This window comes from Hibiscus syriacus, unplaced genomic scaffold (genome assembly GCF_006381635.1).
Source record: "Hibiscus syriacus cultivar Baekdansim isolate YM2019G1 unplaced genomic scaffold, ASM638163v2 tig00112530_pilon, whole genome shotgun sequence".
Taxonomy (NCBI): domain Eukaryota; kingdom Viridiplantae; phylum Streptophyta; class Magnoliopsida; order Malvales; family Malvaceae; genus Hibiscus; species Hibiscus syriacus.
The window spans coordinates 208,940-231,811 of record NW_024063358.1 but is presented as its reverse complement, the minus strand read 5'-3'; the positions used below and the strand labels follow the sequence as shown (position 1 = coordinate 231,811).

Genomic DNA, 22,872 nt, shown 5'->3' with positions numbered 1-22,872 from the left:
AAGGCGGTTTTGACTCAAGCACCGTTGTTGATTCAACCAGAGTCCGGGAAGGATTTTACAGTGTATAGTGATGCTTCACATTCAGGACTTGGTTGTGTTTTAATGCAGGAAAGTAAGGTGGTGGCTTATGCATCCCGTCAGCTGCGGCCGCATGAGAGTAACTATCCTACTCACGATTTAGAGTTGGCAGCAGTAATTTTTGCCTTGAAGATTTGGAGACACTGTCTTTATGGAGAGAAGTGTTACATTTTCACAGATCATAAGAGCTTAAAGTATCTTCTGACCCAGAAGGAACTTAATTTGAGACAGCGTCGCTGGTTAGAGCTTCTAAAGGATTATGATTGCGTGATTGATTACCACCCTGGTAAAGCTAACATTGTAGCAGATGCTTTGAGTCGAAAGACGGTATCGGAGTTGAGGTCTTTAATGGCCAAGATGAATTTATACGACGATGGCACTTTGTTAGCAGAATTGCAAGTTAAGCCGACCTTGGTTGATGAGATCAAAGCTAAGCAGCCCCTTGATAGCTCCTTGCTTTCCATCTTTGAGCAAGTAGAGCAGGGGACAAACTCAGATTACGCAATTGATCAGGATGAAGTTTTATGCTTTAAAGGTAGATATTGTGTGCCTGATGATGCTGAGTTGAGGCAGACTATCCTTACTGAGGCTCATAGTAGTCCATATGCTATGCACCCCGGAGGAGATAAGATGTACCGAAATTTGAGAGAGAGGTATTATTGGATTGGTATGAAGAAAGACATATCTAACTTTGTGGCTAGGTGTTTGACTTGTCAGCAAGTTAAGGCAGAACATCAACATCCATCAGGTTTTTTACAGCCTATCAAGATTCCTGAATGGAAATGAGAGCGTATTACTATGGATTTTGTTACTGGCTTGCCTATGACTCCTTCGAAAAAAGATTCAGTTTGGGTGATTGTTGACAGACTTACAAAGTCACCTCACTTCATTCCTGTGCGAGTAAATTATACTTTGGATAAGCTGGCAAGATTGTATATTTCAGAGATTGTCAGATTGCATGGTGTTCCATTGTCTATTATTTCTGATCGAGATCCGAGATTTACTTCGAGATTTTGGAAGGCGTTACATACGGCTTTGGGAACAAGATTGGATTATAGTACATCCTTTCATCCACAAACTGATGGTCAATCTAAGAGAGTAATTCAGATTCTGGAGGATATGTTGCGGGGTTGCGTAATCGATTTTCATGGTAGTTGGGAGAACTTTTTGCCGTTGGCTGAATTTGCTTACAATAACAGTTATCAGACCAGCATTCGTATGGCACCCTATGAAGCGCTCTATGGGCGTAAATGTCGCACTCCGATCTGTTGGACTGAGTTACGTGATAGGAAAACGTTGGGACCTGAGTTAGTGCGAGAGACGGAGGACACAGTCAGATTAATCCGTGACCGTCTGAAAGAGGCATTTGATAGGCAGAAATCTTATGCAGATCAAAGAAGGAAGGATATACAGCTTGAAGTGGGAGATCGGGTCTTTTTGAAAGTTTCACCCTAGAAGAAAGTATTGAGATTCGGGCGTAAGGGTAAATTGAGTCCAAGATTTATTGGACCATTTCGTATCTTGAAGAGGGTAGGACCTGTTGCATATCAACTTGAGTTGCCTTCTGAGCTAAGTCGTATTCATGATGTCTTTCATGTATCAATGTTGAGGAGATACCGTCCAGATCCAGGTCACATTATTCAGGTTGAAGAAGTAGAGCTGAGACCTGATTTGTCATATGAAGAGGAGCCCATTCAGATCTTAGAGAGAGATGAACGAGTTCTTCGGAATAGACGAATTCCAATGGTCAAAGTTCAGTGGAGTAATCGAGGCCCCTCAGAAGCTACTTGGGAGACATTGGAGTCAATGGAGGCTCAGTTTCCTGAACTATTCTCGTAAAGTAAATTTTGAGGACGAAATTTCTTGTAGAGGGGGAGAATTGTAACAACCCGAATATTTACAAAATAATATTAATTGAAATTGGAGGTAAATTGTGAAAATGGGTGAAATTAAGTGACTAAATTAAAATTTATGTAAACTTGTATGCCATTTTTGAAGTAAAGGAAATTCAGGGACCAAACCCTGAATTTCCCCTAAAACTGTCGGTAGGCTTGATGATTTAACCGTGATTTCTGATTTACAATCAGAAATCACAAATGCTATTTCTTTAATTTTCTTCCTCTCACACCTCCACTTTCAAGTCCGATCCAAACGCCGTCCGAATTCCGATCGTTGTTTTGAAACCACCGTTGTGTTCATCATCGAGCGATGAACAAACCCTTCAAATTAATTGAAGCGAAACGCGGCCAAACGTCGGGAATTTCCAGTCAAAGTAGCGACGGTTTTGTTAGCTCTATCGCCGAGGAAATCTTAAATTCACCGCTGATCGTTGCTCCGTTTACGACACCTCCCGCACCATCGTGTTCCTTGTGCCGTTCCGAGTTCACCGGTGTCAACCTTGTCCGCCGTAGACGGCGACGCGTGAGGAGGTGGTGCAGTCAAAGATTCGGCCGATTTGAAATCGAGCTCTCCGCCGTTCAAAAATTTGAACCGATCGTTGTAAGTATCTCGAAATCGCTCAAAATAATTTTTAGAAATTTTTCCGGGATTTTTAGGGCCCCGGAGGACGCCTCACGCGCCACACGCGCTGCCGTAGGGCGAGTGGCTGCTGGAAACTGGTTTAACCGGTTTTCAATCGGTTTGACCGATTTCAACCGGTTCGAACCGGTCTGAACCGGTTTGACCGATCTGACCCGACCCGACCGTTGACCCGACCCGACCGTTGACCCGACCCGACCGTTGACCGTTGACTTTCTTTGACCAAAACTTAAAATGGCTTTGACCGAGCATTAAACGACCGTTAATCTTTTCCAAGTATACCTATCCTGATAGTTTTCGACGTGCCGAATCCGTTTCCGTGGTCCGTTTTGTCAAATTCGAATCCGAAGGTCTCCAAATCTATGGTCAAAGTGGTTGGCTTTGACTTTGACCAAGAATTTGAATTTTCGGAAAGTCATACTTTATGTTTTTTTGACGCCCTGATTCCGATTCCGCAATCCGTTTGGCCAAATTCAGACTCGAAATACCTCAAATTGATAGTCAAACCCGAAAAATGCTTATATACTTAAGAAGTTTAGCTTTGAACAATTAAATAGGATTTGGGACTGATAAATATTATTGTTTGAAGGTACAAGAGACTCTCCGGATCGTTCGACAGCTCGACCCAGCTCTTCTAGATCAGTTAAACCACGTGTACCAGTATTCACCCGTTCGAAAACTGTAGCAGAGCGTGGTGAAACCAGCAATCAGTAGATTTGTTATTTGAATCTATTGTCGAAGTGTGTTCCCTACTTATTACTGAACTGTTTTATTGGTTTTAATATATGGTACACCGAATTCATTGGTTATTGTTTTATTGATGCACCAATTTAATGTGACAATTTATGGAATATGACTGCTATCTAATTTTTGTTTTGAAATGGTATATGATTACCATGTTTTTGGATTTATGGAATTTATGTCACGGTGCAATTGAATTTTGGAATTGAATTACGATGGAATAGCTCTAATCAAGCTAACTGGGCCTAATGTGATTCTTGAGGGCCCCAAGATGTTTCATTAGGTCGGCTTTCCTTTGCTGTGTGCTTAGGGTAAGCTATATGGACTTATTGACTTGGGCTTAAGGATACAAGCTTCAGAGCCTATCCTTAAGTCGGCTTTCTTTTTGCTATGTGCATAAAGTAAGCTATATGGAAAATAATTTTGGGAACTACTGATGGTGTACCAGAAAAGGGTTTAAACTATGATTTTCAAAAAGTTAAACTCTTTTACGAATTTGTGAGATTATTGGACTATGATTTGTACCTATTGTGATTTTATGGAAATGTTGGGACACACTAAGCCTAACTCACCTTTTGAAAATGTTTTTCCCTTTCAGATACTGTTGGTTAGATACCTTGGTTCGAGCACTTGGAGGATCAACATATCTCTTGAAGTAAATCAGATTGTAATGTTTTTATCTGGCAAGTTGACTTTATTTTGGTGACATGGACCTTATTTTAAAATATCGGATTTTATAATGATAACTCTTTTGCTAATACTGCTCGGTTTATTGTGATATTGAATTTGAAGACATGTTTTAAATTAAATTATTATTTATTGGTACTATATTTACGAGTTGGATTTTGATAGTATAATTTGTTTATAATTTCATGTTATTTATAATGTGATTTTATATTGATGGAATAACGGTTTCGAAAAATGTCTTTAATAATCATAATGTGATCTACTAGACTTAGTCGAAACGCATAGGCCGGGTCTAGGGGGGTTACAATAAGAGTAAAGTATAAAAATAATTCCCAAATTTTTAGGATGTTTACATTTTGATTACTCTATTTTTAAAACTTATAATACAGTCATAAAATTTTTAATTTATTTTCAATAAAAATAATTAACTCCCGTTAACCCCCTTCTTATTCTTTTCTTGTGACAAAAACCACCTTTCTTCTTAACTCTCTCTACAACTTGACCAAAAACTATGGGTTTTACAGAGACTGTAATTTGGTGGGTTTGGTTCTTATCCAATTTTACCATGGGTCTCAACCACGGGAACTGGTCCACATGGCAGGATTATTTCCGGTGTTAATTACAGATTCAACCAAAACAGATAAAAATTGTTTTTGTGCTTGCCATGGAACCCACATGTCCCCGAGGTGTTGTTCGGCATGCCAGCGAAGAGTGCACCAGTCCAGATAATAACAACATTTCCAGATACCAATCCTGCTGCCTCTAGTCAGAGCTGAAGCGTAAAATCTTTCTTCAGCGTCATAACATATATTTACTTTTCCAGTCAAGTATGACATCATGAAGGTAGGCTCCAACCCAGTCCAGTTGGTAGTGGCTAATGCTCTCACTCTCCAGCAAGATTTCTTGACAGCTTCAATGCCCAGGCTGTGACATCATGTGGTTTAAACATCCAGCAGTCGTTATAAAAAGCAATGTGGACGGACGGTGCATGCATTGCTGACCTCTACGCAGCAGCTATAGGTGTGGTAGTTACAGATCATACAGATATGATTTGTGGCTGGACATGCACGAAAATTAAGTGACGCTTCAGACCTTGAAGTCGTGGAAGCATAGGCGTTCAACCAAGGCATCAAAATCAGTTGTCAAGAAAGGATGGGGCACAATTGTAGGTGAAGGAGATGTCGGGTGTATACTTAAAAAGCTCGTCATGCTAAAACTGGACCTCTCGCCAGGGGGTCTTCATCTTCGGTAGGAAGTAGCTCTTTGGGGAATAATAACTGGATCCATATTAAATTCATAAGCCAAGAAGCAAATAACACGGCTTATATGCTGATGAAATTGGCATTAAAATATATATTTTTTCAACTTAATCAGAATTTGATTATCCAGAATATAATTATATTATGTATCCAAAGCAAGGAGGGTCAAATTCAATTAAAACATCAAAGAAAAATAAAAAGTAGACATGGTTTTCAGAACCGGACCGGTTAGCGAACCGGTTCACTGGTTCAACCGGTCGAACCGGTCCGATCGGACAACATCATAATTATTTAAAAAATTAAATAAAAATATTTAATAAATAATATTTTTTTATATCACAAGTCATATTCAAAGCAAGTCATAACATATATAAGTTAAAAACCATAAAATCAAGTGAAACAAAATGATTCAAATTAACTATAACATAATACTTAAGGTAAAACATAATAAATAATAAATATAATTATATAACTATAATTAAAAAATAAATTTGGGGTTAAAAAAATCATAACAAAATGATATTGTTTGGTTTAATTTTTTTTAAACAATCCCACATGGTTAAGAAACATAGAAGAACATCCCAAAAGTCTAAAGAGTAAAAATATGAGAACAAAACAATCTCACATTGCTAAGAAACATAGAAGCGCATCATAACTAACTTCTTTAAATAATAGAGGTAACTTGACATTCAAAATCATGGAGCCTTTTGGTGAGCATTGAGTGAACTATTATTTAACTTCAATTAAGCTCGAATTTTAGGCTTCAATCGAGCTTCTAATTTTTTTTTGAGTTCAAGCTTTTTTGAGTTCAAATTTCAATATTATATTTCGAGTTTGAGTTGAACTTGATAATTTTTAGCTTGTAAGTTAGAGTTGAGTTGAGCTTACTTTTAAAGTTTTCAAGTTCGAGTCGAGCTCAACAATACTCGAGTTCGACTTGGCTCGTTTAACAAACGACGTTGTTTGGTTTAATTTTTTTAAAAAAATAAAAATCCCGGTTTTCCCCGGTTTTTTCCGGTTTTCAATCGTTCCGGTTCGAACGGTTCAGGGTTCTAGCCGGTTCACTAATAACGATTCAACCGATTTAGATTGAACCGGACTAAGCAACTGTTCCCGATTGAACCGGCCGGTCCGGTCCGGTCCGGTTTTCAAAACAGTTTAAAAACAAAGCGACGAGAGAAGAGCGGCGCGGCCACCTCCCATTTTAATTGTCATCCATTTGGTGGGTGGGTCCTCTTTATTTATCTTGCTTTTAAAAAAATCCAACACATTTCATCCGTATAGATCAACGGTCACTGGTGCACTTGGGACCACCTTCCCGACTTTTCTCCTTAATCTCTGCGATTTCATTGCACTTTATCCCCCTTCTTTTTTATCCCGCAAAATTTTTTCAACTGGAGCTAAAGGAGCTCTCTTGTTATCGAAAATAAGACCCCCTTTTGCAACTAGAGCCAGGGTTTCCCTTTTTCAATTGTTGGGTGTTAACTGGATTGATGATGATGATGATGAAGAAACACTGTTTCTGTGAGTGGATTCTACTGTTATGTCACCTCCTGCTGGCAGCCCTTGTTTGTTCCAAGCACTATGGTGAGATGCTTGCACGTTTCTCTTTTGTTGTTGTTCATACATCATCTGCTCATCCATTTTTTGAACACTAACTGTAGATTTTTAGGTGGCTTACTATGAAACTCCAGATTGAGAGAGAATGTTTGCAACTGTAGAGTAAATCTGCTTTTGCATTCACTAGATTTCTTAAGCGATCCATTGTAGTGTGAAAGGTTACCAAATTGCTGGGACAGAATGTTGATACTGATGCATTACACCTATTTATTATGAAAACCATTTGGATAGATTCAATTACAATTTGTGTCAAACTCCATGACCAAAGTCTGGGGTTATCTTCTTATCCTGATTGTCTTGCTCTAGCCAAAGCATGCACATCTTTAAGCAGTTCACTGTACCTATCAACGAAACAATATAAATGAACTCATTGACTAAACTCAGTTGTAAAAGAGAATGTTGTTCTCTCTAAAGGAGTAATTACTCGGATTCGAGCAGCTAAGAAAGATTCTGAACTGATAGTACTGTTTATATATCAAAAGTTATATTAGAGAATGAAGGAGTTACTATTTTGAGCCACCATAACAATCTAGTCATTTGGCTCTTCAACTTTTACCTGCAGCCAGCATCCATTTATTCAACTAAAGTTAACCGATTGAAAGGGCTCGTTTATCTATCACCAAAGCACTAGCAGTTGGATTCAACAAGTCACACTTCAGAGCCATCCTGTTAATGGGATTATAACTTCTATATTCGTCATTTCATCAACATTGCATTTTTTCAATTTTATGACACTCTTATTCATGCTATAGAGAAGAGATTTGAACCATGGCTTCTCACCTCTGTGACATTTCATCTGCCATCTTTTTGGCATGCAAGGCTTCATTGGATTTAAATGATTCTGGTACATTGGTTACATACTGTTACATAATGATTCTGCGTTAGATTCCATGTACAACATTGGTGTAGTAGGGTCTTCTGTCTCCGAAAGCACGAAACATGGTGCAATGGCATAGCCCAGTGTATCCAGTTTGCAATCATACACATTACCTACTTACAGAAAATACTTTTCTTTGTGTTATATTCAACTTTTCTAAACCTTGGTTGTAATTGGTTCTTGTCCTCAGGAAACCCTGCAAATGATCTAGTCGACATCATCAACCAGAACAGAACTGCTCAAAAACTTTCCCGACTAAACGACAGCCCTGGTCTTGGGTGCATGGCCCTTCAGTATGTTGAGTTATGCAAGGGGAACTGCAGTGGGAACAGCGCCGTAAGCTGTAAACCACCTGAGGATGACTTCACGGAAGTATTTGCTCCCAATTGTGGTGTAGAGCTACCGACAATCGGCACGATTACCGGCCTCATCGTGGGTTGTCAATCCAAATATACGGAGCCATCACTAGCCTTTGCAAATGTTCTAGTTAAAGACAAGAAGAGCTTATCAGTTGTGAGAAACAAATCGCATAGCGAGGTGGGAGTCGGGTTGATTGGGTTCCACAAGGGTCCCTTCTTTTGGTGTGTTCTTTTTAGCAATGGTGGGACGAACTCTAGCTTCGTTCTTGAAGATCGTGGTGAAGGAATAAAGCAGAATAAGGGGTGCTATAGTGGAAGTGCATTCCCTTGCAATGCTGGTCACAGAAATGCTATGTTGTTTAACTGTATTACTATTACTTTGGGTTGTTTAATCATTTCGTTGTTAAACAAGATCTAATTGATGTCATGAACTGGTCAATGAGACAAGTGATTGTGCTGGAGATTTTGTAACTGAAAGTTATATTTCCACGCTCATGCAATTTTCCCAAATATACCCTACACTTTTGACTTTTGTTTTTGGGAGTTATACGTGACACGGCTGAGAAAATATGTTATCGGTTTTGTTATTATTTTTTTAATAAAATTAGTAAAAAATTACCTAAATCATTATTATTTTTACCTAAAACATTAATGTTTTTTAACATTTCCGGTAAAGTATCCAATAATAACAAAAGCAATAGAAAAAATAACAAAATCGATAGCGTTTTACCAGATATGTTAACAAAACCAGTAAAGCGTTTAATAATAATAAAACCGGTAGAAATAATAATATTTCCGATAATTTTTTACCAGTTTTGTTAAAAAAATAATAATAAAATCGACAACACATTTCTTTAGCCGTATATTAAGACTGTCGCACGTTAGACTTTCTGTGATTTTTTCCTCGTACTTAATGCCTGAATGAACTTTTGAAATTGGCCAGAATAATATATTTAGGGTTCGTTTGGAAAATCAGTCTCAAACGACTTGAAGTGTAGATTTCATATTAGATGAAATATTTATTATTGGATATCGTAAATATTTGTTAATGATATTCTTTATTTTTCATCTATTTTTATATCGTATATTTATTCTTCTTTTGTTTTTTTATAACTCTGTCACGGCATATTTTTCTTTTTCTTTATGGCACGGTTTTCTTTACCTTTTGGTAAGTTTTCGATTTTCTCTATAGATTGTTTGGTCGTTTTTTTATTTATTTTTTCATGGTTGGATTTGACATCGTCTCGACTTATTAAGATGTCGCTTATTTATTACTCTACTGATATGTCCTATTTTGGACTCTCAGATTAATTTGGATATGCAGTTTGTTTTCGAATATAGTTTTCTCACAGTGTTTGACTCTGATTCGTGATTTTCGATGATCTTTCAGTTAGTTAATCTCCTTCTGTGATCTTTCAATTGTTTTATCCCATGTTGTGGTTTGAGTTTATGGATTTTTAACATTTTTCTTGTATGATCACTATATTATATTAAGTGGCTAGCTTCGTGTTAATCTTTATAGGAAATGTCCTAATCATATGTTTAGTTTACACTTATACCTATAAATTATCATTGTAATTTTGAGTTTTTCTTTTTCAATAAAACTAACGGCTTATTAGTTAAAAAAGTATTAACGGGGCTAAAATAATTGATTCATAAGTTAACTCTCAAATTAATTTAATCAAGTATTTTAAATTTAATCTGTATAACTGATAAAATACAGTATATTGGCAATAATCAATTTATTAAAATTTTATATTTTTTAATAAACAAGAATTATTTAATAAATTTTGTTTTTCACTATTAACTAAATAAATCATGTACGAACCAACTTACCTCAGTAGTTAAGGAATCGTTGTTGTTCCTAGAGATCATGTATTCAAACACTAATAACTGCAACAAAGAGATCGGACATCCATTGCAAACGATCGAGAGTATTAAACAACCCCAATACCTTAATCAGGCCCGTGAAAACTCGAAGGGAGCAAGGTCTGAAATAGTTAGGCAGCCCAAAAATAAGAAGTCTCGGAACCTAACGAGCAGGAATGGATTGAGGGGCTAAAAAATTAAAATTATTTTATATTTTAAATTATTTTATTAAAAAAAATTTTGATCTCTTAAAATTTTACAGGATTAAATTTATCCCTAAAATTGTATATATTCAAATTTATTTCTAAACATAAAATCTTACGTTGTTATTGCTAACAAGTAATTCAGAGGCAACAGCCTTTGATTTGACGATGGAATGCAGTGGCAATGTTATTCGGGAAGAAAACAGCCTAGTGGTGTTGTGGTCCAGACGCAAGTGGGTGACTGAGTGCTCAAATCACAATCACTTTTCAGTTCCACTCAAGTAAGTACCTCATTTAATAATTATTAATTATAATTATTGTCCTTACAAAAGTTCTTATAAACAAACTTCTTAGTAAATTCTCTCGACTGATTTCAATTTTGTTGCTTTTTAGAGAGGGATTAGGGTTGGAGGAAAAAGGGTTGGAAAGGAAATGACGTGAGACAGACAGATGACAGCTTCCAGAAGCTGTTTTCAAAAATGTTTTTCACATTTGTTACCGAAATGTTCTTATAAAATTATAGAAATAATATGAAATCTTAAGTGAATAAAAGTAATTGGGTCCATCGGCAGACGAAATAGAAGCAATTTTTAACAGTACAACAGAACGCCGGAAGCAAATTTTTGTAATTTTTAATATATGCTTTTATTGAGAAAATTACATTAAATAATTTCTCAAAATCTCATTCCGCATAACCGCCACGTAGCACGTCCAAAAATACCTTCTATGTTTGCTGTGCTGGAGATCCCTCGTTTCCGATCATGGTGCACGTGTCCCGGGCAATTAAAAAAAAAAAGGAGGGAGGGACGTTGGGAGGCGCTGCCCGGGGTACACGGACAGCGGCTTTTTTACCCCACTGACACCGTTTGTTTTTATTTTTACTTTTCTAACACCGTTCCACCAATATTTCCAAAACTAACACCCTTTCTGCTGAGTTGGCAAAGGCGCGTCCCCGGGGGCGCGCTTTACCCGGTTTTTTCGCTGAGTTGGATGCCACGTGTGAAAGGCGCGTCCCCGGGGACGCGCCTTTGCCAACTCAGCAGACACGTATTTTGTTTTATAATAAATAGTTTATTTTTATTATTATTATAAATTAATAATATATTATGTAAAATGCTTCGATTATAATGTAAGAATTATCAAGTTTCGAGTATTTTTGATTTTGATTATCGATCTATTAATTTTATCAGTTAATTATTTAAATGTTATCAATCTAGTCATCTCATATCAATATTTAACGAAAATATTGATGCATAAGTTAATAAATTAGTATAATTACATATTTAATCTTCAAGACTTACATATTTTATAAAATTAGTCTTATTGAAAATTTAATTTAATAAATTTAATCCTCCAATCAGAACATGAAATGTGTCATCGTATACATAAATTTTTTAATAACTTTTAATTTGTTTAATTTAATATTTTTCTCTACTTAGAAGGTGGAATTATTATTATATTTAAAAAAAATTATAACTAATAATATTAAATATTATATTAAATAAATATATTAAATATATTTATGTATTTAAAAGTTAAAAAAAATTATTTAGGTGTACATACATTGACAAATTATATAAATGCAATAACATTAAATTATTAGAAATAAAAACATTCATTTAAAAACTTTAATTACATAAGAGTTAACGGTTATATGATGATAACAGAGCTGGACATTTTTTTTTATTGTGCCCGATGTTTCTACAATGCCCACATCGTTTTTGTTCTGTTGACTTCTCCCGAATATCCATATCACAATGTATTCTAGTAGATTTTGGACGACCTGAGTCCCTCAATAGCAATGGACCTTTAAAATAAAAATTAATATAAATTCATAATAACTTTAAAATAAATATTAACATTAATTATAAAAAATATTACCATATCGCTAAAATGTCTGGAGATATGATCAATATCCAATCGCAACAGCATTTCGTTTTCCATTATAACTGTAGACAAAACAATATAATTAGCAAAAAAATTAATAATTCTAAATAAATAATAATTATATAAATATTATTTTAATAAAAAAATAATATTTACATAAATATATTAATATAAAAAATAATAACTATTTAAAAAAATACTAACATAAAAATAAATTTCTTACCACTAATAACAAATTTAAAACTCAAATAGTTGGAGAATTTGAGTTATATAAGAGAGGAGAAGATGATTTTGGTGTGAAGAATGAGTGAGGGTTGATGAGGTTTATATAGGGGAGGAGGAGGGGTAGTTAGGAAAAACGGATGGGGGCATTTATGACATTTAATGGAAGGCGCGTCCCCGGGGATGCGCCTTCCACACGTGTCTGCTGATATGGCAAAGGCGCGTCCCCGGGGACGCGCCTTTCACACGTGGCATCCAACTCAGCGAAAACACGGGTAAAGCGCGTCCCCGGGGACGCGCCTTTGCCAACTCAGCAGAAAGGGTGTTAGTTTTGGAAATATTGATCGAACGGTGTTAGAAAAGTAAAAATAAAAATAAACGGTGGGTAAAAAAGCCCACGGACAGCATCGCGTGGGCCCAAGAGATAAGGACCTAGGAAAAAGAGCCAGATAGATCATGCGTAAGGCGGGCCCCACTATTCGACGCTTTTGTTTGTGCTGGTGGGGCCTACGTCCACTCGGTTTCATGGGGTCTTTTTATATTACAAAACGTGGACCCTACGGATAATACCCCAGTATTACTCAACTCAAAAAACCTAGGGGACCCTATCAAGTCGTCTCCTCCAGAAGAATCATAAAGTGCCAACCCAATTTTTCCCATTAAAAAAATACATCATAATTTTTGAGGTTTCTATATTCTTCCCCTTCTCCTCCATAATTGCCCAGCAACACCCCCATGACATATATATTCCCATAAATGCGGCTGATTTGTACTGGAATTGCGATATAATCTATGGATTATCGTGCATGAGTACAAGCAGTGAGTAAATGACACCAATATTTGCTGCATGTTTCGTTTGTATTACTTGAAAACGCTACTCAAGATAACGTGATTAAACATTTTTTAACAAATGTCTAATGAAACCCTAAAGTTACTGACAAGTGACAACCGTTTATATATTTTTGAGTTGTTTTAAATTAGGACAAAATTAATATAATGTATAAGTTTTAAAGACTAGACAAGTTATTATACCATGCCACATTAGACATGCGCCTAAATGTTAACGCCGAAAAGACCTATTTATAACTTTTTAGGAGAAGAATGACCTGTTTATTATCACACTCATAATTAATTAATCTTAGGTGCAATTTTCGCAAAATGAATACTGAATTTTATTATTGTTCATAAACTATTATCATTAAAATATAATCAAGAGAACCATTTGTGTATTTTTATATATACACCCAACTATAGGGTGTTACGTTTGTTGAGTCTCTCAACTATTAAAAGTTACAAAATGATCATTTGATTATTCATGTCTTCTAAATTCGTCATTTTTCAGTTAAAAAATAACAATTGTCTAAGTTTAACGCTAACATGTTGACTGTGATATGATAGTCATTTGAGATTTTTAGATCAAATTTTACAATATCAAAATCAGTAAAGTTAACGTCCAACTCATATTGTTGTCCCTTTTTAACAAAAAATGACGAGTTTAGAATATATAAATAGTCAAATGGCCATTTTACAACTTTTAATAGTCGAGAACTCAGGATAATTTTATCATAATGATCATTTGACAAGTTAGGAGACTCAACAAAGTAACAACTATAGTCAAAGGACCATTTGTCCACTTTACCCATATATAACACTTTTAACGGGAAGGGAGATAGTGTAATGCCTCATGAGCATTGTATAATAATACAGAAGAGCATCGTAAAAAACCACTTACGCTTACAACACTCCAACGAAATTATAACACGTGTCCTTAACAAACAAGACTTAATTTTTATATAATAGAGCGTGTAGTATTTGGTTGCCCCAGTCAAAGCTTTCCCTTTTTAAAAGTCTCGAGGCTCCCGTACTTGAACTACTGCACTCACTCTTCTTCTTCTCAAACTGCAAATTTGCAGTTTCGACCATTGTTTTTCTTCCCTTTCTGTGTTGTTTTGTTAGAAATCGTTAAATAGCAGTGAAGCATGTCGGGTTATTATTATTATTACTCCGGGTGCCAAGATCAGTACGATGCCCACTACCTCGATGCCTGCTCTCTTTGCCGCAAATCGCTTCACAATTCCGACATTTTCATGTACAGGTTAGTTTTTTCTCATCATTCGCTTTTAATTCATAGGATCGTGTTTAGCTATGAGAATTTAGTACAAACGGAGAACTTTTTATTGTTTGAGCGTTTGTGATTGATTTTGGTCTTGGTGGGAAATTATTGCAGAGGGAATACACCGTTTTGCAGCAAAGAGTGTAGACAAGAACAGCTGGAGGTGGACGAATCGAGAGACAAGAACAGGAAATCCGGTAGATCTTTTAGGAAATCAGATGCCCAGAACTCTACCGGTAACAAAACTGTACGGACCGGCACGGTTGCTGTGAATTAATCCAGTAATCACTGATCACGTCTTGCTCTTTTCTAGGCATTTTGATGTATCGATTTTGAGTGAACAAATCAAAACTGAGAAAATTTTGTATTTAGTCCCCCCCCCCCCACGAGGTTGATGGTCGAGGGCGCGGATGTCTGGAAGGGGGAGGGGCGTCGGATTATGCGTTTTTCATTAATGAAAATAAGTTAAAAAGATCTATCCTATTGCGATGATGATGGTATAGTTATTCGAATTTGAGTATTCTAATGTAATTACTCAAATTCAAATCTTTTAAATAGAAGAATACTACATTAATGAAGAGCAGGCACTTTGGCCCGCTGCAGCATTATCAATCTCCTCCTACTTGCACCATCTGCATGCTCTCCCAATTTCGCAAGGTGTGCCATCCGCCTCTTCCATGATTCCAAGGCTCGATTATTCGAGTTCTCTTCCGTCTCGCTTGCTTGAATTTCCGATGCCTCGAGAGGACTCTCCGATTTGCTGGCGATTCCACCCTCTGAAACTTGGATTATCTGCTTTAGTCTCTCCACCACCTCACTCATCTTGGGCCGCTGCTTCTGACCTTTCACTAAACAAGCATCTGCTAACTTAGCAATTTCTCTAGCTGCACCCAGAGAATACTGGTTTCCTAGTCGAGGGTCCATTATTAAGCTGAACTTTTTACTATCAGCGGGGAACTGTTTCACCCATTCCAACAGTTTCTCCTCTGCTTTCGGACGCCCTCTTTCTAATGACCGCCTGCCTGAAAGTATCTCGTATAGTACCACTCCGAAACTCCATACATCGCTCTTATCGGTTAAATGTCCCGTTTCAATGTAATCGGGAGCGGCATAACCATATGTCCCAACAACCTGATCACAATGAAACAAGTAATAGGATGTTTCATGTTGTTCAAAGTTTCAAACAGTACATAATAGAAATACTAACCGCTGTTGAAACATGGGTACGGCCAGCCATTGGCCCCTCCCTTGCCAGCCCGAAATCCGAAAGTTTTGGGTTGAACTTCTCATCCAATAACACATTGGAGGCTTTGAGGTCCCGATATATGATCTTGCATTATTATCAAACCATAGATTTAGATAACCAAAATCTGATGATAATGCGTTGTTAAAGTGTCTAAGAAACGAACCTGAACTTCTAAGCCCTCGTGTAGATAAGCTAATCCTTGTGCTGCTCCCAGTATTATCTGTAATCTTGTTTCCCAGGAAAGTGGTGCGAATACACGACGGAAAAGATGATCCTCCAAGCTCTTATTTTGCATAAACTCGTATACCAGAAGAAGCTGGATCCCCCGTTCTCCATCAGCGGCGCAATATCCGATAAGTTTAACGAGATTCGGGTGTTCAACGACACCAAGAAATTGAACCTCCGCCACCCATTGCTTATGTCCCTATACAGATCGAAGTTCAAACACAACTATGAAACGAAAGTCTTAGGAAACTTTTCTCAGTCCCCAAACAGAGCTAAAGGGAGTACCTGCAAACCATTCTTGTTAAGCTGCTTAATAGCAACCACCAAAGGCTCGTCGCCATTTCCATCAGCAGGCTTGATGGTTCCTTTGTAGACGCTCCCAAAGCCGCCTTCGCCGATCTTAAGTTGCAGATTGAAATCACGAGTGGCTTGTTTAAGCTCTGAGAAAGAGAAGACCCTCAAATTGGGAGCTTTTGCTTCGTACAACTCCGGTATGCTGCGAGGAGAAGCTAGTGAGACTGAACATGTGGACTTTGTGAATCGATCATTCCCAGAAAACCCCTCTGATTTCCTTTCTTGTTTCAACTCCGGTGCCGATCTTTGCCCCTTGCTTCTACTAGATGGAAAATCTAGTGATTTTCACCATCCATGTGATTTCCCAGATGGAAAATCTCTACCTTCAAAAGCAGAGAGTTCGATAAATAAAAGGAAAATAGAGGGGAGGAGCATATCTACCGAATCTCCCCCATCGATGGATGAGTGTAGCGAGTTCATAATCCCCAGAAACACTCTTCTGGAGGATTCGTGAAGTTAAGGTTACTAATATATATTTTTGTCTCTTTGAAAGAGGACATTGGATTATGATATGTAGGCTACACAGATCCTAAGATGCCATTCAGCTACAGTTCTGGTTCTGCGAATTAAGTAGCAATTCAATTAATATGGCTGTGGTTATGATTCTAGGAGTGTGTGTTTAATTAAATACAAATAAAATATACAAATGATATTCTGATTATATTATATTATTTTATTAAGTTTATTTATTATTAAAAATTATAAAATAATTTTTTGATTATAAGAAGTTGATTTATTGAATCTCTCTGCTATTAAAAGTTATAAAGTGATTACTCGATTATTAATTATGTTTTGAACTCGTCAATTTTCGTTAAAAAAAACAAGGACAGTAGAGTTGGACGTTAGCATGCTGAATGAGATATGATAGTTATTTGAGATTATGATATCATATTTTATCATATCTCAATCGACAAGTTAACATACATATCAAATTATCGTCAATTTTTTAACGAAAAATGACGTGTTTAGAACATAATGAATAGTCGGGTGACCATTTTGTAACTTTTAATAGTCAAATGACTCAAAAAATAACTCCTTATAATCAAAAAATTATTTTGTAACTTTTAATAGTCGAGAGACCTAATCAAACAATATTCTATAGTCAAGGAACTATTTATATATTTTACCCAATAAGTATTTAATGTCTTTATGGAATAGATAGGTTAATATATTTTAGGTTTAAATACAAATCAATCCTTAAACTTGGCATTTTTATGAAGTTGTCCCATGTACTTTTTATTCATCGAATAGATTATTTAACTTAGCAAATTGGATCAAATTGGCATATAAACTTTTTCTTTCTATTAAATTGTCTCTTGAATTTAATAAGTTCGATCAAATACTTTTTTGAAATTTGAAAATGTGACACAAATTAATTAATATGATTAATATATTAATTTTTAAAATATATATTACAATCTTATATCGAGATTATATAGTGATTATTTTGACCTAACTTTCTAAGTTTAGGGATTGATTTAATAAAAAATAAAGATTAAAATCAGATCAAAATTATCGAATTCGGAGAATCATTTATGTTGTAAACCTAAATTTCACAACAAGAAGATAAAAATTCCAGGGATAAAAAATGTTAATAGTTATGGGACATAAATCCCTTTAGGGTGTTTCAACATTTATAATAAATAAAGGGGAAAACCCAGGACATAGGTCGATGGATGCAATTAACGAGACACGTCTTAACAAGACACACGAGCGGCAGACACGAGGGAGATCACGTGGGCCCCACTTGAGATATTTGACAATTTTAAAACTTAAATATAATAAAAATACAGTTAATAGAGAATCGCAAAGTGTGTGCACCTTTATCATCCTTCGTCATTTATGCTATTATTAACATAGATATGTTAATCATTGGGTATTTATGTTTAAATTTTAGTGGGATTAAAACGTTGAAGATGTAGAAATATGCATAAAATGACACGTTTTTTTCACAAATGATTGTTTTAAGTACCTAGGGTCTATGATACATAAAGATGGGGTGTAGATGATGACATTACACATCGTATAAATGTGGGATGGCTAAAGTGGAGAGCCGCTATTGGAGTTTTGTGTGATAAGAAGGTGCTACTAAAACTTAAAAGAAAATTTTATAGAATGACAATAAGACCAGCGCTGTTGTATGGATCAGAATGTTGGGCAACCAATAAGGATCATGTAAGGAGGATAGAGGCCGCAGAAATGAGAATGCTTCGATGGACATGCGTTAGGACTTTGTGGGATATGACAACAAACTCTACTATTAGGATGTCCTTGGGGTGGTGTTTGTTTCCGAAAAATTGAGAGATGGAAGACTACGGTGGTTTGGGCATGTCCTAAGGCGACTACCGTCGGATGCGGTCAGGATGGTAGAGTCGATTACAGTCGACGGTGTCAGAAGGAGATGACGACCAACGCAGAAGTGGGAAGACTGTTTGAGATCTGATTTGATGGATTTAGCCCTTACCGAGGACATGACCTCTGATAGGAAAGTATGGAGACTTAAGACTAGGGTAGTCGAGTAGCGTGGGTCACATCTCTAGAGTGTATCATCTGTATCATATCTGTCTTCTTTTAATGCCTTTATAGTAATTTCCATGATTTCTACTTTTTATACGTTTTTGTTATTGGTATTTATGAATGCTTAGAACTGGGCTTGCTATCGTTGACTTCTGTGTATCATTCTCTTTCACTTTTAAGTTTAGTCGGGTCTTATGTTTTTGTCTATATGCAGAGATTTTTTCGCAGGGATTTATTTGCAGGGATTACTGTCCATTACAGACGCGCATATGATATTAATGATATTAATGACTGCATATGAATACTGTTCAACTATGTATTTATGTATTTATTTATACATGCATTGCATTTTATCTATATTTTTAATTTTCTGACTGTCGGAGATCTTCCACGGAAACTACTCTCAACCTGGCGTTGGGGGCAGCCTATTACCTTACCTCCCCTTACCCCATTGCATATGGGAATTGGGTTTTTTTTTTGTTGTTGTATATGTTAACCATTATTTTTATTGGGGTCAATATAAAAATAAATATCTAAATTATGTATCAAAAAATATTTTAGTGTTTACAGAATTTTTTTGTTAAAAATAAGTGTCTAATGTTTTAAACGTTACACTTTTAAGTGTCTGGACGTTAACCGTCATTAAAAATATCTGTAAAGTGACATATGTTACGTTCTGATAATTTTTGAAAATTTATTTAAAATTAAAAAACTGTAAAAAAAATCAGCAGCCCTCCTCCCGTGTGTAGCCCCCTCCCCTCCAATTCTTCTTTCCCATTTCCTCTTCCAAAAGTCATCGGCCAGTCAATGATGACCTTCACTGCTACCGTCATCGTCATTGACGTTGACCCTCGATTAAACTCCCGTTGACCTTTCGTCATAATATGCTACTATTTACGGTGGAGAAGAGTTCAACCTTTCGTCAGATTTTAAGCCGACGTAGTCGTTCTATCAAAACTCAACCGTTCGACAATGACGATGGTGGCCCGCGACCGTTTGAATTAAGAAATTAAAAATGAGAATTAGGGATTTAGATATTGGGAATTTTATATTTAGGTATTTTGGGGATGGTAAGGATTACGATTGATCAATGAGTGGATGGCGACGAGTGGATGATCTTTTGACGATGAAGATGGTGATCGGAGATGGTCATTGACAGTTGGTAATGGGGATTTAAATGGAATATTTTAATTTTTAGGGTTTTTTTTTATAATTTCAGTAAAAAATTGAGTTTTGTTATAAATAAATTAAACTTTTTTAATTAAAAATATTTGTATGATTAAAAAATTAAAAAATAAACAATATGCGTCTAAAAGTTTAACTGAAAAAACGTTAAGACACCTATTTTTAGCGAAAAATTCTTTAGGCACTAAAATATTTTTCGAGACATAGTTTAGACATTTATTTTTGTATTAATCATTTTTCTTATGTTGTTGGCTACTAATAAAGAATAGGGATGACAAATAAATCCGAACTCGACGGGGAAAATCGAATTAAACGGGGACGAAAAAAAATCGTTTATGCTAAATGAGGACGGGGACGAGGAAAACCGTTTTTGTTAAACAGGGATGAGGACGGGTTTAGTAATCCCCGTCTCGATTACCCAGCCCGATAAATATTAAAAATAATAATTATTTTTATATATATAATATTAATAAATTTAATTTAAATAATATATATATATATAATATTTATATATTTAATTTAAATATATATACCCGACCCGATACCAGTTTAAATAACTGTTTGTGTTAAACGGAGATACCCGTTTCCTCGCGATTTTCCCTGATTAACCAATGGAGATCCCCGTTTAAATCCCCGTGATTTTTTAAGCGGGAACGGGTACGAGTTTTTTAAACGGGGACGGGGAATCAATACCCGACCCGTTATCATCCCTAATAAAGAATCACCTGATGCTAGAATTTATTACGACAAACTATTTCAAATACTACTCATATTTAAGTTTAGGCTCGTTTATGCCACTACTGATTTAATTTCGTCAATTTTAACATTGACGTTTATGTTTAAATACAATTATATCATATTACCATTAATCTATTAACAAAATAGTGACATGACATCTCCGTTTCGTGACAGAGATGACGTGACTCCCCCACTAAAACGATATCGTTTAGTTAATGAAAAAAAAATACTTTCAATGAAATTTGACCATAAACATTTAGGAACTAAAACTAAACACCTAATCACCAAACTAACTTAAGAACTTATTATAACCTTAACAAAATTATTATAAACGTTAAATAACAAATTGAATTTTAAATTTTTATAAACACATACTAATAATCTTCATCTCTTTCATCCTTCATGCTTTTCGACATTTTCTCAGTAACCAAACATACCCCATACTTTCCCAGAACTAAAACCAGAGTTACCAAACATACCCCATACTTTCCCAGAACTAAAACCAGAGTTAAGCTCAATTCCCACCTTTACAAATGTATAAATGGAGCTTTCAACTAAATAGAAAACGAAAACCAACACTGTAATCAAAGAGACAAGAATATAAGTTGGAGTCTCTACTAAAGACCTTCCTCCCTTCATCTTCTTCTCCATTCTTATTTCTCCTTACACTATCAACAACAAAAACTCAAACTTTCTTAGTTCATTCCAACACCATTGTTAAAAAAATGGAAGATTTACAGAGAAAATAAAGAACCCAGTTGGAAGGAAGATTTAAAGACAGACTTTTTTTATTTTATAAAAAGTTGAGAGAAGAATATGGGAAGATGGTTAAAAACCATTAGTTTAATGAAATGCCAAGCTCAAGGTTGTTGATTTGGCTTCCAGGTTCAACACCCAACCTTCCTTGGAGGTCAGCCAGCATAGCAAGTATGTGAGTTATGCGGAAAGGTAGTTTTCTCGGCTGTCGACATCGGTTTCCTACTTGTTTACGGTGAGTTGGTTGCTCGATAGCTGCTTATGTAATCTAAACCGATGCAGTATGCGGTGAAGAGGAAAGCTGTGGGCATTTGGGGATGCAAAGATTGTGGTAAAGTGAAAGCTGGAGGCGCTTACACTATGAAGTAAGTTTGTATGGCCATGTTTTGCGAGCTTATCTGCTTGAATTGCCATTTCTCCATCTAATCACATTTTCTCTTTTCTTTTGAGTGCAGCACTGTGCTGCAAGTGCTGTTACTGTCAGGAGTACCATTCAGAGACTTAGGGAGCAGACCGAGATTTAAATTTGTTTCTATTTTTCTCTTTTCTTTTTTGATGTATGGAACTTTACTGCTGTGCAACACGAACATGTTTTTTAGCTGTTTGGGATATTTTGATATTTTGACTCAATTGAAGCTGTCTCGGTGTTTATTTTTTTAAGTGGAAAGGTTCATTTAGATTCCAATTGCTCAAGTTCGCCATAATAAAACCAATATGGATTCGTCGCGACAGAGCCCATTGCGCTAAGAGGCGTGTTACTCTATTTGCCTCTCGACTCACGTAGAAGACCTTGAGATCCTTCTTGTTAGTAAGAATCCCTTGAGTTTCGTTGAGCAGCAATCCGATGGTTGAAATATCCTCCTATCTATTAGTAAGTCTATTAACAATGGAAATAGCGTCCCCTTCAATGATCGTATTTTGCCATCTGTTTTCAATTGCGAATTGGAGACCCTGGGTGAAGGCAATAGCTTCGGCCGATTCAGCTGAGAAATGGGGAGGGATTTGTTTACAGACAACTCCAACTACTAACCCATTATGATCTCTTGCGACGATGCCAATAACAGTGATGCCTTTGGAAGCACAATAGGCACCGCCGACATTGACCTTAATGGAGTTTGGCAGAAGTCTGCGCCATACTCTAGAATTGTTGAAGCTCTTTTGAGTTCTCATGTGGTGGTGTTTAGATTGGTTACATTGCAGCATCCTTTAGAAATGCCTGTTTCCCTGCCCTAAAGTTTTAGCTGTCATTTCATGTAATAGTTTTGCACTCATTAACGTGATGCTTTTATTTTCTTTGGTTTCAATTTCTCTAGTTCTAGTTTTAGCTATCATTTCATGCTATACCTGTTTTAATACAAGTAAATTCACACACTTTGTTCTAACTCAAATTATCTAAAA

At 36.0% G+C, this 22,872-nt stretch overlaps 3 protein-coding genes and 1 long non-coding RNA gene across 4 annotated transcripts; 3 read left to right on the top strand and 1 right to left on the bottom strand.

The window, feature by feature from the left end:
- Positions 1 to 6,692: 6,692 nt before the first annotated feature.
- LOC120181632 lies at positions 6,693 to 8,671 on the top strand. The gene is made up of 2 exons (XM_039186723.1): positions 6,693 to 6,890; positions 7,991 to 8,671. Exons 1-2 carry the CDS (start codon positions 6,797 to 6,799, stop codon positions 8,575 to 8,577), a joined length of 681 nt encoding a protein of 226 aa, XP_039042654.1. The 5' UTR covers positions 6,693 to 6,796; the 3' UTR covers positions 8,578 to 8,671.
- Positions 8,672 to 14,244: 5,573 nt separating this feature from the next.
- Positions 14,245 to 14,745, top strand: LOC120181648 (FCS-Like Zinc finger 3-like). Its single transcript, XM_039186734.1, has 2 exons — positions 14,245 to 14,435; positions 14,568 to 14,745. Exons 1-2 carry the CDS (start codon positions 14,320 to 14,322, stop codon positions 14,728 to 14,730), a joined length of 279 nt encoding a protein of 92 aa, XP_039042665.1. The 5' UTR covers positions 14,245 to 14,319; the 3' UTR covers positions 14,731 to 14,745.
- Positions 14,746 to 15,021: 276 nt separating this feature from the next.
- On the bottom strand, positions 15,022 to 21,369 carry LOC120181730 (probable serine/threonine-protein kinase PBL19). Its single transcript, XM_039186813.1, has 5 exons — positions 21,156 to 21,369; positions 16,210 to 16,562; positions 15,863 to 16,123; positions 15,661 to 15,783; positions 15,022 to 15,584 (listed from the first exon to the last, which is right to left on the bottom strand). Exons 1-5 carry the CDS (start codon positions 21,367 to 21,369, stop codon positions 15,024 to 15,026), a joined length of 1,512 nt encoding a protein of 503 aa, XP_039042744.1. The 3' UTR covers positions 15,022 to 15,023.
- Positions 21,370 to 21,599: 230 nt separating this feature from the next.
- Positions 21,600 to 22,011, top strand: LOC120181711. The gene is made up of 3 exons (XR_005521778.1): positions 21,600 to 21,666; positions 21,757 to 21,839; positions 21,930 to 22,011. It is a non-coding gene; the product is annotated as an uncharacterized LOC120181711 (long non-coding RNA).
- Positions 22,012 to 22,872: the final 861 nt, after the last annotated feature.